Here is a 26,800-nt window from a genome sequence, read left to right as displayed (position 1 = left end):
GAATTTAGTGACTAAAGTGTTTTGTCAGTCAAGAGAAACATCATTTGGCACTAAACATATAACAAATATAAAATCTATAAATAATCAACAAAAATCACAGAAAACAATTATACACATGATCAATCATTAAATATGTAGATTAATACGGAAGTAAATCTGTGTCTAAATAAAATAGGATACAGAAGAGTAGAACTCTTGTCAATATACAGATATTGGGAAGATTCCAAAACAAAATAAATCATATGTAAATGATTACTTGATTGTTTTAAGGTAAAGTTAAAAGATGTCTGATATATTCATTGACACTTCTTAATCTTCATATTTTTCTAAAATATATCTAATGTCTACCATATGTATATACCACTATAGTCGGCGTCACATAAATAACATACTGTTAAAATTTGAATAAAAATATTTTCTACGACTTTATTGACACCTACCGTCGTTTAAATTGTCTTAAATGACTTGCTCATTTGTTTAGCCAAACGGCTTCTCCCTAAACATTGAATCGTTAAATTCCGGTCAGATTTTAATTCTAGGTGGCAATATTTACATTGTAAAAAGTCGGCCATGTTTACAGTGATCGGGTTGCTAGGAGATGTTGTTTACGTTTAAATGGTTTGTCCAAAAACCGAAGAACCCAGAATGCACTTCGGCGTTATTTCGGATATCTCGGATTTATTTTACGCGAACAACGTATAATACCGAGAAGTTGATCAAGCAGACGATTGTCACCGGAGTTCGACGGGAACTTACGCACTTCGTTTGTAAACAAATCGTCCCGTAAAAACCAACATGGCGGATATTAGTATGGGATTTTCCCGTAAGGATTTGTTACGCATGATTTAAGCTAATCAGCGACTTGTTTTTGAGAAGCTGTTTGGCTAAACGAATGAGCAAGTCATTTAAGACAATTTAAACGACGGTTGGTGTCAATAAAGTCGTAGAAAATATTTTTATTCAAATTTTAACAGTATGTTATTTATGTGACGCCGAGTATAATATTCATTGGACGGAATGGTTGTTTTGTAAGAATATAAAATTCTAAGATTAAGAAAATACACAGTATAAAAAGCCATTAAAATTGTAAAAAAAGCATTAAAACGTCAATACTATATATTTTTTTCATGGTAAAAAATCAATAACAATAAATGTACATCTTTTCTGACCATTAAGACAGAAGTGACATGTCATTTACGTGTGTTCTCAATCAAATACATGACAACACTCTGATCACCACATAACTCAACAAAACAGAAAATATTTTAAATGCAGTATTATTTCTAAGAATATTTACATCTAAAATGAATACTGATACTGTCAGACATACAATCATAATGGTCCACCATCTTTTAAATAAATCAATCAAACAAGATTTGTTTCCAAACTATAAAGGAACCATCATAATTCACACTACAGATTCGCATACACAGAAACTTTTAATACAGTTAGCTTTATATTAAGTTAAGTATAGGATCAATTACTGCTAACATATCAAATGTCTAACTGTCATTAAAAAAGTACCAAATCAAATATATATCATTATTTAACTTGATCATGTTAATTAATTCCAAAATATAATAAAATCAGTAGGGGAAAGAGAAACCACCTTCATTAACAACTATTATTATGAATGTAACTAAATAGACGCATCATTCATCATTCACTTCAGAATGTTTCCAATCAACTGTTCATGAACCCTGCACAAATGATAATCAAAATACTGGTATTGTTTCCTAGGTAACATAATGATGGATACCATCATCACAAAGTATTCCCATCCATCAAAAACAATGAAGCTCTCCTACACCAAGGATTCAACAATATAGTTTATTGCCATCGTAAACAGTCATCTGCTAGAATCCAGCACCCCGTCTGTCTAATGAAGGTAGATATGTATTGGTACTAAGTAAGTTCTTGGTTGCTTTACTGGTAGTCTAAAATGATATTAATACAACAATACTGGTTGATTGTAATTTTAAAGTCCAGATATTACATGCATTTCAGGACGAGACAATTTTCTGACCCTGCTCTTAAGTAGAGACTGAGCCAGATTTTTAATGTGCATAATTGAATGTCTGTTGGAAGGCATGTCACTCCATTCTTGCAAATTATTTTGACTCCACACCAAGCAGTTTTACTCTGTCAGTGGCTACCAATTCTAAAGACTTAAGCATGACTCAGCCATGGATAAAACAAATGAATACATGTACCGTAGGCAAACACACTACCACCAGATCACATGACATTTCAATACAATAGTATGATGACAAAACCATGTAATTATTTCAAACCTTAGATTAGTTCTATATATAACATGCACTATATTTGTTTTCTTTCTGAACAAAAATGTGAGTTTAAAATAGAACTAGAAAAATTCTGAGAAAAGTTCATTAGAAGTAACTCATGCTCTTCTCCCCAGCGATTGTGTAGGAAACCCCAAAAGTCATTCAGATGGAAAAGAACAGAATAGGTGCACAATAGCACCATGTGCAACAGAAGGAGTGTATTTTCCATTGAATTCCCTTCAGTGGTCACAGGGGATTTTCCAATGATACGATTGGTTGACAAATGACATATTTGGCATCAGGAAAGACAAAATAGGTGGTGCACTACATCATGTGATGAAGAATTCATGAAATTTTTATTAATAGTGTTCTCCCCAAAAATGTGTGAAGGCACAGTATTTTATGTATTTTTAGGGCACTATACCATAACAAGACTGTTATGGGGGCACTCTACCTATACATGAGGGTAGTATATTTTCTTAAACCTGCAAAAAAGAGCTTTAACCTTAGTGTTATATTGTAAAAGTGTCATGAATAGGTTCCAACACCACAGGAGCAAATCAGGTAAAAAATGACAAAATAAATCCAAACCTGAAAGCTGGATTTGGCCAATTGGGGGCACATGATAAAATTCATGATGAGGGCAGCATAGTGCTTTAAGATGAAGGCATGGTGCAGCACCATGACAAATTGGTCTAGGGAAACTACTTATTAAGTTCCAATCAGCAATTCTTTGTTGTGTATGTCTGTTTTCCATGTCTGGTCTTTGTCCCTGGATTACATTCTTTTGATTACCTCTATAACTTTGGTTCCCTTGATTACTCTTTTAAAAAGAACAAACAGACAGATATATGACATAATCACTATACATCTGCTGCTTAGTGGGGTATAATTAAAGATTTTCTTAGGAGCAATTCATGTATTTAACTTTGACATCTAGGCTTTGCGGCACAAGCCTAAGCACAAGGTATGTGTATGTGTAGAAATCACCACCAAGCAGTGAAACTTACCTTGTGTGGTTTATAGGTACTGTTGATACTTGGTAGTAGAGACATGGTATTAGAGTTGTGTATTGAATTGTATGAGCCTGAGAATGCCTGGAATGATGGATTTATGGAACCAGTATGTACTGGAACCTTTGGAAGATTCAGTCCTGTATGATTGGAAAATTGATGACTTTCTATTAATTTCTTGTTCCGTCTCTGCAAAAAAGAAATGCAACCTGGTTAAGGTCTCACCTTACAACAACAAAAAATAACTGCATATATAAATTCTAAAATCAACCAATCCATATCAGAAAAACTATCTACAAGCATAAAAACAAACATTTACAGACAAATTTTAACTGCTTGTCTGATGTCTATTCATAACCTAATGTATTTCATATTTATTAATGCGATTTACCGGATGTCTCTTTCAGATGTAAATAAGTTGTTATCAAGCTAATATATGCATTATATCTTCACCATTAACAAACTTTTATCGTCTTTTCTCAGCAAGGAAATCCTAATTCAGGTTACTATTTCAATAACTAGAATCAACTTTGAGTTTGCTTCATTTTTGTTAAATACAATGTACATGTACAATCCTGAGATTCCAGATATAAAATCCATAATATTCATATAAAACAAACAATTCTTTTTCATCACTTCTTTACACAATGGTAATTTAAATAAATCTTTTTCTTGAAAACTATTGGAATCTATGAATTTGTGTTACACTTACAGGAACTCGTTTTCTATCTTTAAATATATGGGGATGACTGGGTAAAGATTGAGCTTTAGGTAAACTAGGTACTACAGCACTACTACTAGCATCAGAATCGTTTTTCTTCTTCTCAGAACGTGATGTTTCAACTTCAGGAGATGTTGTCTCGGTTGGAGGGACTGGTTTCGACAATTCTAACGCCTTCTTTTCTTTTTCTTCATTTTGAGCTTTAGCTTTGGCCATCATGGCTGCTCTTTTGTCAGCATCCCTAAAAATGAAATTATTTTTTTTCGTGTATATGTCTGCTATAGTAAATCTCTACTACAAACGTGTTTGTTGTCTAGCTTAGGTATACTGTGAGAGTACTTTAATTCATGGATACCAATTTTCGTGGGGTTGGGAAGATACAGAAGTTTGTGGATTCTTGAATTCGTGGTTATAAGGTTTTCAGTTTTCAAATCAATTGGAATCTTGTTTTCCTTGGGAACTACCAAGGTAAATTTCGTGGTTTTGCTCACCCATGAAAACAGGAAAATAGGTACCCCACGAAACTTTCACAGTAGGTACTCTCAATACTTAGTAAAAGAGACATGGTGTTTCAGCTGTAGAGTAAAACATTCATATATTTCATGTATATAATGTGTGAACAAGACTATTAAAAACATTTTTGTTTTCAAAATTAAAAAATTTAATTCGAAATTAACATTTCACTAAGTACACCCATTTTGACTCTTCTATGAGCTTAACAATTTTTTACCAAAATAAAACAATCTACACAAAACAATTACCATTCACATGATCCCATTACTTTACAATGGGTTATATCATCTAAATATCTTCAAGAAAGCTTTGATAACATGCACATTTTAACCACCAATATACTTTAGATCCAAAATCTAAAATAGGAGGTGCAATTTAGGAACATGTAATAATGATTCTGTGAAAATTCCATTCAATTCCATTCATTGTTATGGGAGGAGTAAGTGATTTTTGACAAATGACAAGTCCATGTTTTGCTATGTGAAACCTCCAAATGGATTCTGATTAAACTCTAAAATAGGAGGGTGCACAATGGGCATATACAATAAAGATTCTGTGGAAGTTTCATTCAATTCCATTCAGTGGTATAGGAGGATTAAAGGATAAGTGATAGGACCCCCTGGTCCCAATGTTAACAAAAACAAAGTCTATGTTTTGCTGTAGTGAAACCGCTTAACTGAATGATTGATTGATTGTTGGGGTTTAATGCCTGAGCAGCAATATTTCAGCTATAATCAGATCAAATTCTAAAATAGGGGCGTACAATAAGAACATGTAATAAATATTCTTTAAATGTTTCATTCAATTCCATTCAGTGGTATAAGAAGAATTAAGCATAAGAGATAGTTTCCCCTATGTCCACTTATTTACAAATGACTAAGTCCACATTTTGCTACATGAAATCCCCAAATTGATTCGGATCGATCCCCCTGCCCTGTGTAATGGAAGGACAGACAAACGGACACCCCTATCACTGAAATACTGCGATCTCAAGGCTTATTTTACTGACATTACCTGAGATAATTGAAATACTGTGATCTAAAGGCTTGCTTCACTGACAGTATCTAAGATCTTTGAAATACTGCCATCTCATGGCTCGTTTTACTGACATTATCAAAGATTTTTGAAATACAGTGATGTCAAGGCTTATTTTACTGACATTACCTGAGATCTTTGAAATATTGATGTCTCAAAGCCTGTTTTGCTGACATTCTTTCATCAGGATCATAAGTACACATTTGGTATATTAATTCTACAGCATCTGTGCTAACATGAGGCAGTAATCTTTCTATACCACTACCCTTCTTAGCAGGGAAATTAAAGTTCATTCCTCTAGACCTAAAAACCAAAAACAATACCAATAGATTCGACCACTTTTATCAACATGATTAAGAAATGTTAAGTGTTTAAGTTAGATTAAACTTCTATGAATTGCCTTCAATAATTGTCAAAAGCAGTACAACTGACATAAGAAGATTGAAATCTATTTAATTTGTGAAATTTTCATTTTCAATTAACACAATACTTACTTCTTCAGTTTATTGAGTACTGAAGGGTCAGGGGTACCTAAAATGTCATGGATTTTAGCTATCTGGTCCACTTCATTAGAGCCAGGGAATAAAGGATGTAAACTGGAAATAAATAAGTAAACAGTTACCTCCCTTACCACACAGTTGATTTTACTACATGTAAATGCATGGATTTATTATTACTTTAAGTAAGTGCAAAAATCATTAAAAATTCAAATTATCAAGGTATGTATTAAAACTCTGTATACGCACAATATTAATCATCCCATTAAGTATTGCAAAACAAAGTTGTTTACAAGAAACATGTGGAAACAAGTGAACTGTGTTTAAACTGGATGCCATTTGGACATTAAAACTGGTTTGGTTTAGACAGGTGTTCAGTTTACCAAGGTTAAAAATGCATTTATGATGATGCAAAGGGACTTTTACTTTAAAAAATCTAATTTAGACAGGTTACCAGATTATTGGTTTTGATAGTTTTCACTGTACATTTTTCTTATTTTAATACCAATAGTTGCCAAGGAACAAATTATGAATTTCCTTTATTTCTCTATGGATATTCATTTAACTTTAATATATCCAACTCTTACAAAGATACTCTAATAACACATGGCTTCCTTCTTTAGTTAAGTTCTCAATACTACAATGCAGAGATAGAAATACAAGTCTTGACAGCTAGTTAAAACTGGTATTATCTGAGTAGGATTTAAGATAATTCAAATAACTATAAAGCAAAAATATGACTAGAATTCAGGATTGGTTACATATTTTAGTAAATTTCCAAACCTGCAGTATGTGGGAGTAGTTCCCTATGTCGTTGAAAGTACCTGAAAAGCTATGATTTTTTTTCAATAAACTGTAACAAATTTGACTAAAATTACCTGAGAATTTCAAAGAAGACACAGCCTACACTCCACATGTCCATTTTGTATGTATAGTAGCCATCAGTCAACAAACATTCAGGAGCTCTATACCTAATAAATATTAAATTAGATATTACATCTTTGACGTGAAAATGCTATAAAATTGACAAAATTGAAAGTAAATGTGACAATAAAAAAAAAAAGAAATCTAACATGTTGGTGCTATACTTTTACAAGACAGAATTCCATTTAAAGCAGAAAGAAATGGGCCACAGAGACATAAAACTTGGAAAATACTCAAGTATGAGAATATTCTTAAGTTCCATGGTGATTCCAATCAAAGTCCTTGAAATTGATGATGTCACAAAACAGTTAAGAATGCTCTCAGACTAAAGTAATTCTTCAAGTATTGTGGCATTGGGGCCAGGTCTGCAACAGACAGCACACCATTTTTAACTACTGACATGAATACCGGTATGCAAATAACACCAACATGCATGAAGTATTGTTAAATATCAAATTATGAAAAAAATCAATGACAGGGATTAAGTTTTGTTAGGGTGCTAGGCAGTCACTGCTACTGAAAATATAATTTTAAAAGTCTTGTATGGTCAATATAAAAAATTCCATTTCTTAAGATGTGCACATATATAATACGTAAAGCTTATTTTTTTAAATAATTGAACAGTATGAAACAAATGATCACTATAAAAAATTTAAATGTTTTGTATAGGTTTTTATTAATCAAATCTTTGAATATAATCCTATTGGACTAAATCAGGTTAAACTGAAGGACTAACCATCGTGTGGATATATATTCTGTATAGGGTTGCTTAGAGTATACACTTCTACATGAACCAAAGTCAGCTAACTTTAACAGGTCTTCCTGAAAAAAAATATAAGAATATGTAACTTAATATAAACATATTTATATATATAAGTTGATCTCAGATGAATAAATATAAACCAATACAAAAAGATTAATAGGAGATTTAAACTAGGTTAACCTTCTTTTGGGGGTCTTAGTAAAATCAATAGTTTGATATACAGGCATGATTAACATTAAAGTGTTAAAATACACAAGTGGGAGTTGCTTTATTTAATGTCAGATGGTACATATTTACTTATGTTGCTAAAACACATATGCAAAAGAAAACAAACAACAAATACATTACATAATATTCTGGCTTGAAGCCAAAAACTATCAAAATAGTTATGAGAGGTCTATAAAGTTAATTAAAACTTGTGCGCAAATAAAAAGTACAATAGCTATTTGGGCCTAATCATCCTCCAGATGACAAAGGTTTCTTTCAGCGTTTGGTAACAGCTCCATTTTTTTTTGCACAGCATCCATTTTCCAAAGTCTTAACCATTGAAATATTGAAAGTAATTTAAAAGCCTGAAGGACAGATCCATGGTTATAAAATGTACAAGATAGATTTATCTGTAGAAATGAGTAAAGACTTGATATCCTCAGTTCTAAAATTACATGCTCACGGGCTATAGGTAAATTAATACTTATGATACAGAATGACAGCAGTTTTGAAGTGAAAACATGAAATATTCCAGTAAACCCTACAGGACAAGATGTGATGTTGTTGAGATGATCAAAACTGACTCCATCCACAAATTCAAAAAAAAATTTAAATTAATCAGATAATTAGCATTTTAATTCTATCAAATGTTTAATTTCACTAATTGAAGATATTAACTTAATAGAGATAAAAGACAGGTCTTTCAATTGATTATTAAAAGTTCATGACAGTTTCAAACAAATTAACAAGCTTTTAAATACATAAAATGAAACAGCAATAACATAAAAATGTAATTATCCAAAATAATTAATAATTCGTTTTGTAAATGAACTGATATATTGTTCTTGCTTATTAATAAATAAAGAAATTGTTGCCATAATACTAAATACCTTATGTGACTATTGACCAAAATTACATTGTAAAAACAGATAAGAAATCTTACTTTGATTAATATATTTTCAGGTTTTACATCTCTATGAAAAATACCATGCCTGAAAAAGAAAGAGCAAACCATATTCCATATGAGTTGGTGAGACTACAATTAGTAGCAATAAACATTAGAATTAAGTTTTACAGTATAACCAGTCTTAACCAAGCTGAATAATACAAAAAAATCCTGTCTAAACTGTATTTTAAACCTGTTTAAATCAAACCAATATTAAAGTCCAGTTCAGTTTAGACAGGTTTTACTGTGTAATGTTATTACTTGGTGTCTTATTAAAGTTTTGATAATTACAACTACCTTTAACCATCATACAGTAAACTTCAAGTGCAATAATTGGTTTTAATGAAGATAGTTATCATGAGAGAACTAATGTCATATTTGTTTGTAAAACAAGTCCTATATTGGCAGTTTAATCTAATGATACCAAATTCCTTGGTCTAAAAACAAACCATTTTTAGAGTTGAAAATGATAAGAATGTGTAACATTGAAAACTTTTAGGTAAGAAAGGTGATAAGTCATTTACATGAAACACTGTCACTTAAGTGAGAAGGTAGATCTATTTCACACATTAAATTTGATAAAAAAAAACACACAAGCTCATAACATTTCAGTGGGAAAAAAAAATTATATGCAACAAGAACTATATAAAAGGTGATTAAAATCAGAAAGTTTAGTGATTTTAGACTTTCAAATAGATATCATACTTCAAATTTGACAGGGAAATGTCTCAATAATACCTTTAAAGGTAATTGTAAAACTGAAAAGCATAAATTGATACCCAATCTTTGTGCTACATTTCGCAATTCATTTCTTGAACAACTTCCATGTGTGTTTAATCTTTAACTTAAAGAATTATATATGTTATATATTTACAATATAACCACACAGATGGAAAGGACTAGAGACAAACTGAACTGTGTTATAAATCTTACTTATTGTTGACAGAGATCCCTCATCAGATCTTATTCTGTCTTTCAGTCTACAATACCTCCTAGGTCATTAAAATCATTCTCATTTCTTCAATTGAAAAATCAATAAAAAAAAATCAAGACTGGAATGCCACATTAAGCAGGTTATCACACTTGATGGCAATCCTTGGCTACATACCTATGCATATGAGCTACAGATCTTAGCAGCTGATACATGTAATTTTTTACAACATTTTCAGGCATATAGTGCTGTTTGTCTGTGCAAAAAGAAAAACAATCGTGCATTTATGCTAGCTACAGTGATTATAAGTGTATAGAAGAAATAGGCATCTGGCTCATCTAAATGTAAAATCTTCACATCTGAATTCAATTCTAAATGCACAATTAGTTTAGTGTAAATACAGTAGTTGGAAAAGAAGTATTGGACCATTTTCAGTTTTCTAAGGGATAATGTTAAATTTTCTATCTAAAAATGATCACTTGTGTCTCAAATATATTTATCCCTGTAAATAACATAACTTTTATGATTATTAGCCATATATTCAAACATTGGGTGTGATACTTTCTTTTGATTTCAGATATTGAAAATTTACATTCTGCAGTAAAATTGTATATATCATAAAAGAAACCCTCCCCAGCACCAAAGATTATATATAGAATTTTTATATGACCAAAGCCTAAGTTACCAAGGTAATTCTTAACTACAGATTATGAAAAGCTTTGAAAAAGGCTTATTTCATGAACTTCCAGGTCACTTTTCAATCTTAATATATTATGAACAAACATTTCATTTGATTAAACATGGCTCTGTTTATAGACTGACAGACAACACTGATGGGTGATTGGAATAAGTGAATAGAAAGTCATCAAACTGACTCAACGAATCTTATAATATTATACCTTAATTAAGAGTTTTAAGTTAAATATTTGTAGAAAACATTAAAATAAATGTCATCTATTTTAGGTCTTACATGTAGTTATATTATAAATCAAACTATTTATTGAATACACAGTAGAAGTAATAATTTAGAGGTTAAAGGTGTGCACTTCTATATATTTTAATTATCCAATGTCCAAGAGCAGGAAGAAATAACACTGAATCATAAACCAGATCAACAGTTCAACATTCCAGCAAAGCTTCAAACTAGTTACCGAATAATAATAATCTGGTGTATCATAAAACATTAATGTAATTCATGGAAGCATAAGTTTATAGAAAAACAAACATCAAGCTTTTAATGGACCACAAGCTTTTAAGATATCAGACATTGCTAACATGCCTCACTGGTTGTACCTGATAGAATATTCAGCACATTATTAATGGTAGAATCTTGAATAGATTTACACTTAATATTCTATAAGATCTGGTTTGTCAAATAATCCTTTTAAAAATTGATTCTGTTGCAGTATATTTAATTGGATACTTTCATACAAACTTTATTCAAGGATTCAAAAATCGACAAAGTCTTTTATGTCAAAATGTTACTTTTGAAAGTAGGTAAAGGAATATATTTGTTTGTTAAAATGAATCCTTTCTGTTATAAAATGTATCAATATAGACTAAGTTTACTTTCTAAAAGCAGTAAACAAATGTTTTCTTTCTACTTATAGAGTTTTTCATGACATTCAACGAGTTAATTGTATAACCCTTGGAGTATCTGTAGTCTAGAAGTACCTTGGTATCTTTCATTTGAAATTCAAAGTCTGATTGACTAGTATAAAGATAGAGGTATGGAAACGTGCTACAAAACACAAGAAAATATAGAACAGTGCTACAAAGATTATACAGTGTATGAACTAATATCACGGTACTGGTACTTATTGTATAAAGACATTCTGCTACTGTAATATGTAGTATGTTATGGAAATAAAACTATACTAAACAAGTTTCTATAAATAAAAAAAAAGAAGCTCTTATATTCCAGACAGAAGAAAAACAAAAGTTGTTTTATATAGATACTCTAGAAGAATAGGGTTGACAGCAATGATAAATAGTCAAACCTTGAAAACTAAAGGTGATTATACAGAAAAATGAAATTAACAATTAAAGGGAACCTTTTCACATCATAGGTTATATTAGCTTTATTTCTCCTTATTCAAGGACCAGATATTCCATTACAGCAGTACATTTTGGATATGTTATAAGGGTGCAACACCTTTAAGGATCAGAAATTCTCAGCTATATGCATACATGTACACTCTTGGAAGGTCTATCATGTACCCTCCATCATCAGTATAATTATGATTTTCGGGGCACCTGTATACCACCTATTAATAACATGATTCTATATTTGTCAATAGACAAAATGATATGACTATGAAGGCAGTTTTCAGTCAAGGAAAATAAATATTTTCCACTTCAAAAAAACAGCAAAAGATACAGCAACTATGTCTGGATACAATTTAGGAAGCTGAAACTTTTGGGTTCATATGGATGTTAGTTTGCTTCAATTCTTGGTACTTTGAATATTGATGTTTTTGGTTTGGGATAATTCTCAGTTCAAAAGGCTCAAAGGTGTTTTTTTTTACAAGGAAAGGGCATTCTGTATCATATCTTGAACCCTTATTTATTTGCCATTTCACTGCAAAATTCTGACAATCTAAAATTAACTTAAGATTGGACACTAAAACCAGAGTCACATCTTTAACAGAACAAAATGTATTCCATTAGCTTTATACCAGTACCATGATATAAGTTCCTACAGAACATACAGAATATACACCAGTTCTCTTACCGATGCATATGTTCAACTGATTTTAACAATTGATACATATAATGTTTGACTTTACGTTCTGGTAAATAATGCCGTTTCCCTGAAAATGTCATAAAATCAATTCTAAATAATGTTTTATCATTAGTTTTATTTAGCATGCTTGATAATAAAACCCAGTACATTATTGTTTATCAAAATTATCAATACAATACTTTAATGGTCTTCTAGCAAAACAATATCTATGGTATCATGTAGCATCAACATTTCATACAAGTTTTTTTTTAAATATCACATTCAGGAGGGCATATCATAACAACACAATATGAAGTACTTCATAAAGTTGGAAATAACTTTGAAATTAAATTATTTTCTTCAGAATTTTGCTCCATGGATCATTGTCTCACAAGCATTTCTTGACAGTGCTGTTTAAAAAACTCCTAAGAGGATTTTCAATCTTCAATGTAGTTTTTTTTTGTCAGTATGGTTTGATATAATTTAAACTGCTCCAGTCCCTATAAAGCCACAAAGTTACATCAATTTTTTACACAATATCAACGTAATTAAACTTGAGCTTCAAATGTCATTAAATCAATCTCTACCAATTAGTTGCTTCCTACTATTGTGGTGGTTGCTACAGAATAAGGACTAACAAAAACACTTAAGTCATTTACAATGTATTTAAATTCAGGAAAATGATATTTTTGCATAATACTTGTTTCTATTGATTTTGAGAAAATGGGTAAAAAACCAGTGTACTGACAACATTTAAATGTGGTCTGACAAATCATTTAAAATAATTTAACAATTTACCCCCAAACAATTAAGGTATCTTTAATGACTTAACAATGTTTATGTCAAGAGGTGTTATATACATGCAGCTACTTTTTAATACTTTTTGTTACAGTCTGTTAGATATTACAGGTTTTCAAGCAACATTTTGAGAAAATTTAGGGTATATTATAGGGCAAAATGCTAAAAAAAAAAAATTTAAAAAAAATAAGGAAATACTTCAGGAATTTTAAAGGCCTTCTTCACAAATAATAAAGCTTATATCTACTTATCAAAATGAAAAAAAAAACAACCAATGTGTTAACACCTACACAGATGTGAATCCAGGATTTCCGGATAAGAGGGCTATGTAAAGCAAGGCACAAAACTTTTTGATGACATTTTTGTTGAAAATCAAGATCCAATGAAATATTCATATGAGAATAAAAAAAAATCATTAAAAGCATGTTAAGATCAAACCATTAACAAACTGGCTAACAGTTCAACCATTTTTTTTATGTATCTTAAACATGTGTAAACTAAGCCTGAACTGAACACATCATGTGTCACTCCAAAATCAAGTTCATTTCAAGACACAAAAAACGGTATAACACACAATTTGGTACACCAGTATTTTAATAACAAATTTTCCTTAATCTCTGAATAATTAGATAAATCTATTGTAAAAGTTTGTTCTCTCTTAACTTACCTCTAATTAATTCATAAATATTCATATCCATTAACTCACATATAAGAACTAAGGTGCCTGATTTTTTGTCACTGAAAAGAAACAAAATAAGTTATGTCAAACATGTGTAATTTGAGAAGTGCTGAGTGAAAGTCATGATTTACTATTGAATTTGTAAGTTTAATCCCTGATCAACAAATAAGTAATTTACACTAAACTTTGCTCTTTTTTTAAAACTATTTCTGTGCCCCTTTTTCTTTTCCCATTAAACCCATTATTCCCCTCCAATCGTTCCATTTGTAATACGAAACATTTTTGTTCAAGTTTGAAGTGAAGTGTACACTTACACTAAAGCTATTGTCTATGAGAAAAAAGAAAATTGGTGCAGACTCATTTTACCACAACTCTTGCCAAAAGCCCCACATTGAATCTCAACTTTTCTTTTGTGAAATTCTTGTTTTGGCCCCTCGTTCCACAACCATTAGGGCAGAAATTAATAACAACCTTCCAATTGTGGTTTGTAAACTTTTTAATAAATTTCATTAAGATCAACTATCTAATATTTATGCTCTCCTCAGAAAATAAAGTCTTACAGACCATGATGCGAACCACAACAGGGCCACACTATTATACAACTGCAAATGTCTTGCAGCTGTTTAAAAAGTACATGTAGGTAAATAAGAACAAGGATAATGCCATAAATTAACGAGTGTTATGTCTACTATCCACAAAAAAACAGAACGGATTAAAAACAGGAAAATGACGAAAGTAAAGACAAATATTGTTCCATATAAAATTCTTTGTGACTTGAATGTGTTAAAAGAATCTAAAATAGTATGAGTAAGCATTGTAATGACAATTAGAAACACTGAAACCTCTAACACACGTTCCAGCTGAAGTTGTAGCCATTTAAACCAACAATGACATCTAAAGATAGGTTATTGATAGTAATTGTGATGTTTTAAACACATATATCTTATTAAGAGGTTGTTAATTTGGTATACCATAGAACAATATCATGTTTTGATCTGATACAGATATATTCTGCAAAACAAACATTACTGTTGAAGCCTCATGCCTAATGAAAACCTGAACTATTGCAATCACAGTGTTCATGCATATTTAACACTGAATTTCTAATTAAGCACCAATTTATTATAAACCACTTAATGTAAGTGTTTTCAATAGCAACAATAGGTTATATTAGTACATACCATGTTATAGGTATCAAATTATCTACATGTGGAATAAATACCTTTGAAATCTTCTCTGTGTTTAATTTTAATGATTTTCAAAAATGGTTTATTTCGTGATGCAATTTACATCTATTTAGTGTGCTTCTTGTGTATTACTTATAAGAAAAAGTGAAAATTACCAATCTTTATATTTAAGACAAAATTGTTGTATAATATGAATAAAATATTTATAGTTCATTGAGGTTATACTGGATTCAGTCAGATCCTTGAATTCATGCTTACCAGTTACACAACTTCTTAGCATTCTTTGTAAAGTGTTCAATTTTTAAATGAAATAGAACAGTAATTAACTGTAAGGTTGAAGTTAAATCAAAGGGATTTACAAAGGAGCATGCACACATTGCTGGGATCACATTTGTCTATACAATGAATCTGTCATGTTCTGTTTAGTAGAGCATTTGAGTAGTTTGAGTACTTACAATATGACCTCCTGTAATTCCAGGATATTAGAATGAGGACTTAGTCGTCTCATGGCTTGTATTTCTCTTAAATTGTTCACTTGATCAATACTGTAAGTATAAAAATCAATGGTTTAAGATAATTTGTTCATTTAGACAAGACACTATTTCAATATTTGATCATAAACATTAAACAAAAAAGCAATGCTGTCATAACCAAATATGGGATGGTAATGTTATAAGCAATGTTGTATCTAAAATTCAGTGTTGTGTTTAGTTTTACGTTGCACCATCAGTGTATGATATGTCTATTTCTCTGTCAGATTGACTCCCATTACTCAGAATACTGTTATGTATTAATTTTCGCAGTTGCAAATTTTTGCAGATTCAATCAATTGAATATATTCATGGGTATAAATTTTCCTAGTTTAAAAAAAGATAAATGTTGTACAGTGTTAAAAACCAATTTAACAGATACTATTTTTCACGCTTTTGTGTCCACCATGAAAAAAGCGTAAATTAGTATGTTTACAGTACTTAAATCAGAAATTTATCCAAACCCAAAAACATACTGAAAGCATTTTTGAGTTAATGTCTAAAAACTTTTTTCAATCAAGTCCTATATGGTCACATAAAGTTAATTACTTGATTCTTAGGTCTTTCCTCTGGCCATATCAATACAATGAAAAAAAGACCTTCATCATTTTTTTCTGTTGATGAACAATTCAAAAAGTTCTATCATCAGTTATGAGGAAATAATAAAATGATAAAAAATTAATGCCTCATTTTCCACTTGGATTTAATGAAAAATGGCCTGAAAACCACGAAATTTACTTTGAAGGGCCTAACTTAAAAAAGTAAAATCAGAAATTTATATAAATCATAGTAAATCGTGCATCAATCCTTATTGTCAAAAGTGTGAACAATGTATAGACAGATTGGCAGACTGACAATGGTATATCATACCAAGTCCTGTCTGTGAAAATAGGCATACATAAAAAAAAAAAAATACTGTACTCATTACATGCAGATTATATAATTAAAACTTGTACACATTTAGGAATAAACTTTCTATAAATCCCTCTTTATTATAAATGACATTGAAAATGTTAATATGTAGTTTACAAAACCAGGGTCTGCTTAAGATTGTAGCTAATTTGAAACCTTGATTAGTTTGATATCATCACATTAAATTCAAATTGTGAATCTACAAATTGAGTACTGAAGGCGTTTCTTTAAAACTGAAGTGTCAAACAAATATTTCAACAATAAATGTCAAGACAAAAAAATAAGAAACTCAAGTTTAGATGTTCTATGTCAAATCACATCTCATGCCTTTTACAGAACAACAGTAGTCAACTACATGCACACGTATTTCAAAAAGTAAAAAGTCTTTTATGCCAGAAATAGTTGCTTCAAGATACACAGGTACATGAAGTTTCCTATTACACTTGTTAGTGTCTCTATGCAACCTATTTAGAATGTGTACCAGTTCCCATTCCTAAATCACTGGGCATCAGTTGATGGTTTAATCTAGTCAGTGAAACCTCTACCTCATATTACAGGCCTGAGAATCTCACTTACATGTATCTCAACAAAATGTTGAGTAAAGAAAAAACTATCAGTAGCTTCTGGTTTCAACTTGAGAGATTCCCTGAAGCGGAGGGAATAAGTAGGTATCAGCTGTTTCTGTTTTCCATACAATAAAATAAAGCATTATATGTGAAAAAGGAGAATATCATTCCATGTAGAAGTGTAATCCATGCTGAATATTCTATTGTTTTGAATGAAGAAGAAGAGTTGAGAATATCAAGTGTATGCATTAGCAAAATAATGATAAAATTAAGACAATAACTAAGTTCTACATAAATAAACATGAAGTATAATTTTCTGGTTACTCAGTAACATACGGTGGATCCCTGAAGTATTAATTCAAATGAACATCAGTCATTGATTTTAAACAAGACTAATAATGTCAAAAACCATATATTATTGATTCTTTGAATACATGTACAAATGTATATGTAGAAGAAAAAAACAACATTTCTCTGACACTTAAGTTCTCCTTTTTTATAAATGTTTATTATCTTAGAGATGACAGCATATTTGGACAATATACTTACAAATGCAACATTCTAAATCATGTATTCACAAAAAAAAGTTAATAATGTTTAAATATGTTTGATATGAATGAACACCTTATCATTATAAAGGCCCAAAGTACTAGATAGACCAACTGAGTGTTCCAAGATGGCCATTTATTGATATGTTATACCAATGAGAAATTATACATGTACATGTATATACATATATGTATAAGTGTTTCAACATGGAAAAGATGCATCTTGTTATATGGTACAGTCAGACTAGAATGGCTTCACTAGATTGATACACAACATGAACACTGATCAGGAAATTTAAGTGGACAAATTTTGAAAGTATATGAAAATGGAAATGCATGAATATAACCTCTCATATCTATACATGTACATGTAGGTGTTGAGTCAGTGTTTTACTGATACCTGATATCTATATGACATTATGTTAAATAAATGGAAGTTTTTGTTATAAAATTTTAAATTTATAGGAAAAGAGAACTTAACACAGATTAAGACAATTAGTTGATGTGCACAATTTGATCATACAGATATGCAAATACATACATGTACATGTATACACCATATGCCTATAGTCGAAATACACATACATGTATGTTTGGAACATAGGTACATATATTATCATCTGTTGTCAACCATTTTTCACTAAGAGGCAGAGGGGTTCACCCTTAATTTTTAACCAAATTCATACATAATACAGATAATATAAACAAGCTTAATATTCCTAATGCTGTAATGCTTGTAACATTATCCTCAGCTTGATACACATTGTTTTGTTTTGTACATGAATAAAATAAAACATTTACTAAACCAGTGGTGAGGGCCATCCACAATTTTTTTTTTATTTGACAAATAATCAAGCATTGAATGAAATTCGATTAATCAATTCTGATTTTAATACATACTATAGTGCTAAAATTAAGCACGAAGGCCTACTCATTTCAACAATGAACTGAGTCCTTATAAACATACATGTAACAGGTCATTTAAAACATCAGAGTTGTGTATACTTCTTCCCTTAATATTATGTGTACATCCTAAATGTTTAATTATGTACAGTATTAAAAAAATGAATAAAGTATTTACAAGAATGTCTACAAAATCTGATAAGTAACTGAGAAAATAATGCAACTAAACAAAATAAAGGGTTTTAATTGAAATAATAAACTGCTGGTGGGATATTTAAGGTCATGTTACTATTGTCACAAGGGGGTATATTTGGACTTATGCCACTCCATATTAGCACAATATTTACTGATCTATATGTAAACACAAAAATCAACACATTAACAGACCAGTGCCTGAGCTTGTTGATAGATGGGAATACAGTAAAACCAAACCATCCAGCAAATATCAAAACCAATATTATTTCTTTCATTCCAAATAAGTTAGTATAATACATTACAACCCTATGTAAACAACAGTTAATTGCTTTAATCGATCATTTTTTTCTCTTCTGTAGATATTGGTTTTAACAGGTTTCACAGTACATTCTAAGGTAATATGATATAAAAGATTTTAACAGCCTTTTCTAACCTCTGTCAAAAAGAACTGAAAATTAAACTTTGCTAATTGAAACCTTTTCCACTTGACCAAAGTTATCGATTTATAGTATCTAAGATATCTGACAAAAAATACATTATGTTTTTCCTTTTAAATAAACAATGTTTATCCGATCAGTAAGTTAACTCACCATACAACAATACAAAATGGTTGAAAAGTTAACAGACAATAATAAAACATGCCTTTAATTAAGGTTTGACATTTCACTTTACAGCTGGGGTATACTCATAAGATATATGTGTCACTTAGAAGTATTCAAACATACATATATCATGTCACAAAATGTCATTTCAGAAAGAATACATGTATTGCAAATGAGTTTCCTGTTGGTCAATAATATACATGTAGAGTACTTACTAAGGTAGAGTTTATACATGTAACAGTCCCTATTCTTTCTTTCAATGGAGTCAAAAGAAAGGGTACAACTAATAAGTGTACCAATGTAATTTTATAAAGTACACAATGCTTTTTACATAAATATTTTCAAAGCAATTTAATATGCCCAAATTCTAAAGAAATGACAAAGGTATAAAAATCCTTTTTATCTTACAGAACAAGATGCTAAGAGTATTGCCCATACAATGAACATGTAGTCAACTGACAGCAAAATAAATACCTGAAATCCAGAATCCCCCTCACCACCCCAGTAATAATATGGTCAAAATAAGTGTCATAACCTGAACTATTTACCTCTCATAAGTCTGTTTCATCTTCTTGCAGGCCCAGTAAGTGCCATCTTTTATATGCTGACATTTTAAAACTTCAGAAAATGTACCTTCACCCTTTTTGCCAAGGATTCGATACTCTGGAAAAGAAACAGCTTTAATGTAATTTTGTTTAAAAAAAATAGAAAAAAATATCTTAATCTTTTAAGTTAAAGATGATCACATTTTGGGATTTAATTTAAAATTGACTGATATGCTTATGTTGAATCAACAACCCACATCTGGGCCATGCATGTACATTGTACATGTACATTCTTTGTACATGTACTAGTCAGTAAGTCTAACAAATTCACTTTTAAAAACCATGAATATCCATATCTCAACAAAATTAGCTAAAAAGAGAATCTGTAATCCAGTTAAAATACTGATGCAATGTCCTTAAAAGTATAATGGGAGTTTCAGTTCATTCTCACATTGTCCACTTGTGTCCCACTGAAGCATGGTCCAAGTTATTAAAAAATTATTTTATTATTTTTAAGTGCGTTTTCTTTTCTGTTGATGAAGCTCAATATACATATATGTAATTCACATCTGTATAAACTGCAGGGGTAATTAATCAAACATTAAACCAAAACAAATATACACACCATAAGGACAAAACCTTTATAATGAAACTTGAAAAACTGAACATACTTCCATTAATCTATCAATTTTTAAAACAAGCATTCTGAGAGTATAATATGGCATGCAATACAAAGTCTCCCATTGGAAGAAAAACCTTTTGAAGAGAACAGAATGCAAACTTCTTGAATTATTTGTTAACAAGAAAAGTGAGGAAAAATGAGGCTGCATAAATTTTCAAAACCCAAGGACCATAACTCACAAAAAATCAATGGACCAGAACAAAATTTGAACTTGGTAAGTGATAGGGAAAGGAAGGGGCCATAGGCAATTAGCCCAATGAAGCTGAAAATGGCCCATTCAAGTTAAAGAATTTTACTTAGAATGTTAATAAATTGTCCATAACATTGTGAATTCTTGTTTTAAATGCTGAAAATGGTCCATTGAAAAAGGTCTTTCCCAACCGCTGCTTGACCTATGACTTGTCATGGTAAAGCAATGTACCAAATATTAAATGCATATCTTCAAGCATGATGAAAAAGGTAATTTGTCAAAGCGACAGACTGATGGATGAACTGGCAGACAGAGTGTAAACCTGAAGTCCCCTTTGGTGAAAGTCACCAGTTGAGAACTATTAAGCATTTTCATAATTTCGCAGTGCATTGCCATGAAAAATCATTTCCTAAAGGTGCATACCATTGAAAAACTGAGTGGATAGGAATTTCAAATAAATAGTACATTTTGGGACAATTATTGTAAAAAAAATTGCAGAATAGATATTAAAAGATTATACAGGAAATCCACATTTACACAAAATTCTTCTAACAACATGAAGGTACATGTAAATTACTCACACACATCAACAAAATATACACACAAATATAAAAGTAGAATGGATATGGAGAATATGTCAAACAGACAACAACCCCAATCTAATGAAAACTGTCAACTCAAGGCTATCCATGGGCCTTCAGTGAAACTCTCACACCATGGGCATGATGTACCTGGCCCCAAAACAACATAATACAAAGATAAAGCAAAAAAGTTGCCTCTAGATACTCCAGCAACACAACATACATTGTGGGGTGGGGGTAAAGAACTTTGGTGTGATCACAACACTCCTCCTTTTAAAACTGGCCACTGTGGAAAATTTTACCAAACTAAACATACTTAAAAATCAGTTCAGAAGGGTCTGAGTCCCTTGTTAAAACATGAATTAAGAAACTGATTACATGTATACGTTACACAAAAGTACAAACAAGGGCCTACTAGCAGTTAACTGATATGCCAGCTCCAGACCAGTTTAAACCTACAAAAAGTTATCATATATGCCTTCACTGTATACATTCTTGTATTAAATGACAAAAACGTTTGTGTATAAGAAGAAAACTTCTTCTTGCTAAAAATAAAGTCAAAAGTTTGAGTGACTTCAAAACAAGGCAAAAAGTAAAGAATAATGTGTCTCCAAGCAAGATAACCACTCTCTAAAAATAAGTGTATCTTGATTTTCAGAATTCAAAATAAGAACAAATCAGCAGGGGGAAATACAGTGTTTATTTTGTAAATTTATAAACCATACATATAGCAAGTGAATATGAGAATGATTGTTCAATCTTGCCATTATTACAATGTACATCAAATCCAATGAATAAACTACATTGTATGTTGTATGATATGGTAGGAATGAATCTTAGCAGGGTGGTTAGTTTGGTTGTACGTACGGTAGGTATCAGTCTAACAAGGACAGTTAGTTTGGTTGTTGGCACTTGTATCAATGTAACTATGTGCAATTCTTTATAAAATTCTTCACAGAGTGCAGCCTGATAAGACCTCAAAGATCAAAACCTTAACAGTTACAGATAGTACATGTAGGAACATACCTTTCAAATTAGATACAGCTTCGAATTTTGATTGTGATTAGACATCTCTAACAGGATAAGAATTTGACCAGTGCCGAAATGGCTCCTTTCTGGCCTTAATTCCAAATGGTTCTAGACACTTACATGTACCACAACCCCCAAAAAATAAACGACTGTCCTTTGGGGACATAGCACCTTTTGATACAAATTCAATAAGATCCATTCCCTTTTACTCCAGTTATCATCCAGAAATCTGAAAAAATTATGCTAGATTCTTGCCTCTTCGAAGCCCTGAATTCTCACTCTGCTCAAGTCACAGTCCCCAAAATCAATCCTAGTCTTCCTTTTGTGGTATTGAACCTTGCAGTTTGATTCCAGACCGCGCCCTTGCGCCATTGGCGCAGATATTTTATGCATGGCAAACAAAAACAGCATGTGGGCCCAGTGGGTGCACAATATTCCCTAGGTCGATCTCTGAATCTTCAGACTTTTTTTGGCTCTGTGTCCGGACGCTTTTCCGTCATTTAAAAGCGCCAATGGCCTTGACCGTTTTGTAGTAAACATGAGAAGCAAAAGTTAAAACTTTTTTGCAGGTCAAAAACGATTCAATGAAACCACAGGCAGTATGCAGAGGATATGATAATTTCCCCTGATCCTATTGACAGGACCCAGTAAATTTCAAATCAGCTGACTGACTGAAAACTAACAGACTAACCTAACCTAGTGTCGAGAATTTCTAGTCAAGATGAAACTGTTCATTGTCCGTGGGCCTGGGCCGGGTTAAATACAATTTTAATCAACACAATGCCATAGTTAAAAAAAAACAGCATATACTAGTATTTCTTTTTATTCATTTGGAGTTGATGTATCACTGTTACCTCTCACTTAAAATGAAACTATTAAGTGTGTATACAAACCTGATGTTAACTTATTTGTTGGTTGAATCTTTTTTGTTATGTAAAAATTACCCTTTATAATACTGCTACATTTGCTCCCTTTATTCTGCAAATGACTCAAATGCACCGGCCCCCTTTCGCAATTTTATGGAATGAACACTGTCTTGTAATACATTTTAAAGTAGATCCATTTACATCTACTCTAACAGACATCAGGAAAATGTTTGTTTGATGTCTCTTTTGGCCCCTTATTCTCAACTGGTTCAAGTTATAACCCTACATGTATAACCAAATCTTGTTGCCTTCCTTTTGCAACACTTTGTGGTACAATTTCAAAGGGATCCAATTACTTATAGTAAAGTCACTCCCTGGACAACAGGAAAATACTTGTTTCTGTCCACTTTTTGGTCTCTCATTCCTAAACAATTTAAGTCTTAACCTCCAAAGTCAATTCCAGACTGACCTTTGAGGTATAGAATATTGTTGAACAATATAAGTATCCATATGTTTTTAAACCAGTTATATAGTTAAATTTTATGAATGATTGCTTATGGTCCCTTTTTAGACCCATACTTTGCTATGTTAAAACAACTAATTGAATTGATTTCTATGAAATGAGCACAATGCGAGTACAACAAGTACAATGTACATGAATCTAACAAAGATTCTGTGAAATTTTCATTCAACTGCATTCAATGGCATAGGAGGAGTTAAGTGTATGAGACGGGTTCATGCATGTCAGGGAATGAAAGGTCCATGTTTTGCTACTGTCAGGCTTAAAAAATCCATAATTACACCAATTCTTCTAACTAACAACATGAAGGTACATGTAAATTACTCACAAACATCAACAATTTTTACTCACAACTATGTTAGTAGAATGGTTATGGAGAAGATGTCAAGGAGACAACAACCCCACCCTGATGAAAGCTGTCAACTCAAGGCTATCCATGGGCATTCAGTGAAACTTTAACACCATAGGCATGCTGTAGCTGTTCCCAAAACAACATAATACACAGGTAAAGCAAAAATGTCAGGCTTAAAAAAATTATTTGATCATATCCAAACCAGGCCCGCGGACATTCAGTTTTCCATTTTACTTTAAATTCTCCAGGTTCACTGGCCTTCCCATTTGTTTACAGTCAGTTGGATCATCTGTCATTTATTAAGTGCTGTCAGCAGGGTCAAAGGAAACAATCATACCCCCTGCATTTTCCTTAAGTTGTTTTGACCAGAAAAAGTCTTACTTTCGTTCAAGGCTATTGACGCCTTCAATAAAAGAAGCATGTCCAGACCTAAAACCGAAAAAAAATTCGGAAATTCAGAGATCAACCTGGGGATAATTGTGCGCCCACAGGGCCCACATGCCACACTTTTTGTGTGCCAAACATAAAATATCTGTGCCAATGGTGTAAGGGTGTGGTCTGGAATGTTTGTTTGTTTGTTAGGGTTTAACGTCCGAGCAGCAATATTTCAGCTATATTCAGACGATGAACATGAAATTGATGAGAAAATGAACATGAAATGATGATGAAATGAAAAAGGGATGGGACACAAGGACAATGGGGGGTCGACAAATTTTGATTGCCACTGGAAATAGGGAGAGGTGGGTAGGGTCAGGCAATTTAGCCTCCTGTGGCAGAGCCCTATGGTTCCTACTCCGGGAGAATACCACAGTAGGGTTCTTTAACGTGTGAGGAACGTGGCATCTTTCCCAACACAGTGCACCACTATGGTTTGCGGTCAGGATTTCCGTATTATGGCCTGACAACCCCAGCATGTAACACGCAAGGGGTACCCCATTCCACCACCTGAGGCACACATCCCAGCTGCTCTGTGGGCAGAGCGCCCTAGCCCCCGGCTAGATTTCTAAGCACTATTTAGTCGCCTTTTACGACAAGCTTAGCGCTGCTGCAGGCCTATTCTTTTAACACCCGGACCTGCATGGGGTGTGGTGTTGAATTAACACCAGTGTAAGTTAGCAAAGGCATCTATGTAGCATCACCTCGCTACACTTCCTAGGTTTGAAATTCTTTGGATGTACGGTAAATTCAATATGTACTCATATATGTACAAGTACCTAACGATATCCTTGTACAAAAATTAGAGGGTGTCTAACTTACATCCTGCACGAATATTAAGAGCAATTTTGCTAAAATTATAAAGAATCATGGTCAATTGTCTACTAAAGAAGCCGGGTCCAAGAGCCATATGTGAATTGGGTCGTATGGTTAAAACAGACGATGAAATATGTTTTTGTTGTTATTATATGAACTTTATCTAAACTCACTTTGAAGTAAAAGGTTCATTCGAAGAGTACGGAAAGTCATCCACAATTTAGAAACAAACAAGCCTTTTGGCAAATATGATACTTCAATCCCGGATACATCACAATAAAGAGATTTCCCTTTTACACATATTTATTCCGTTGACAGTAACAAACGTGTTTCACCTGACAATCGCCATTGCTGGTATTCATGAGCCAAAGTTGTTGGGGTCTACAAAGGGTTTGAAGATTTGTAAGTTAATTTGACATGAAAGACGTACAATTAAGGCTGTTCGGGGTTGAGCTGAAAATTCTCAAAGTTGAAATAATCCATATTATGATTGTGCGGACGTCATAGAAATCTCCAGTTTTATATTGCGGACGTCTTAAAAAAACCACCTTTGTGAAAGTAGTACCTTTCGTGTACCCCTTGAAAACAAGATCAGAAAGTTAAACAGAACGTAAACAAAACCGTCGAACCTTTTTCTTTGGAGTATGTAAACTAAAAAGATTTTGAAAATAACGGATTTTTGTTTTTCAAATAGGAAAAGGATCACAACCTCTTGTAAATAGACCTATTTCATAATGGACCAGTAATACCGGCGATTTACAACTTCTGATAAACGATCACTATGCCAACAAAAATATTTGCAGCCCGCGAAGTACAAATGACCTCATAATCGACTCTAAATAAAATTTGTCGCTTGTCCCCAAATGGGTAAAGATATGATTGAATTAAATATTGACTTGCTGGAAAAAGAGATCTGGCCTTATCGTACAGGAAAAAAAGCTTCTGACAGTTGCTTGAAATTAAATATTCTCAGTATCGGATCCCGTGCCGGCGTGGGAGGGGTGCATCGAGGGGGGCTTTTTGGGGGAAAAAAATGTCATTTTAATGTGTAAAATTGACCAAAAACTGGCAAATAATGTCCTAGCATCCCCTTTTTCTGGGCAAGGGGTTAAATATCCGTAAATCCTTGTTCTGAGGAACTTCGGCTTTTTCAAAATCAAAGTGTCTGGATCCGCGTCTCTAATTCTGACCCTGGATTAAAATTCGGACCCGACTTCAAACTTATTTTTTCTGTTATATTTATAAAATGCAAATTTGGTCGCTCCCTCAGTGGTACTCGAGCCCCTTTTCTTTTCTGGCGT

The 26,800-nt window shown here is 32.1% G+C and overlaps 1 protein-coding gene across 2 annotated transcripts; it reads right to left on the bottom strand.

Moving 5' to 3' along the window:
* Nucleotides 1-993: 993 nt before the first annotated feature.
* Nucleotides 994-25,866, bottom strand: LOC148624175 (MAPK/MAK/MRK overlapping kinase-like). Of its 2 annotated transcripts, none has more exons than XM_088566717.1 (13): nucleotides 25,673-25,866; nucleotides 20,032-20,146; nucleotides 15,683-15,772; nucleotides 14,029-14,099; nucleotides 12,573-12,651; nucleotides 8,905-8,953; nucleotides 7,728-7,813; nucleotides 6,946-7,038; nucleotides 6,065-6,166; nucleotides 5,700-5,873; nucleotides 4,014-4,263; nucleotides 3,299-3,490; nucleotides 994-1,937 (listed from the first exon to the last, which is right to left on the bottom strand). In XM_088566717.1, exons 1-13 carry the CDS (start codon nucleotides 25,710-25,712, stop codon nucleotides 1,857-1,859), a joined length of 1,422 nt encoding a protein of 473 aa, XP_088422843.1. In that variant the 5' UTR covers nucleotides 25,713-25,866; the 3' UTR covers nucleotides 994-1,856. The 2 variants fall into 2 exon arrangements, with proteins under 2 accessions (XP_088422843.1, XP_088422844.1); XM_088566718.1 differs by lacking the exon at nucleotides 12,573-12,651 and adding an exon at nucleotides 10,016-10,094 and having other exon boundaries at nucleotides 25,673-25,858.
* Between the last annotated feature and the right edge of the window lie 934 nt (nucleotides 25,867-26,800).

The sequence above is a fragment of the Perna viridis genome, chromosome 2, assembly GCF_037379345.1.
Source record: "Perna viridis isolate PV_CMFRI_1.1 ecotype Kerala chromosome 2, ASM3737934v1, whole genome shotgun sequence".
NCBI lineage: Eukaryota > Metazoa > Mollusca > Bivalvia > Mytilida > Mytilidae > Perna > Perna viridis.
The sequence above is the reverse complement of the archived record's forward strand: the minus strand, read 5'-3'. Positions and strand labels throughout refer to the sequence as shown.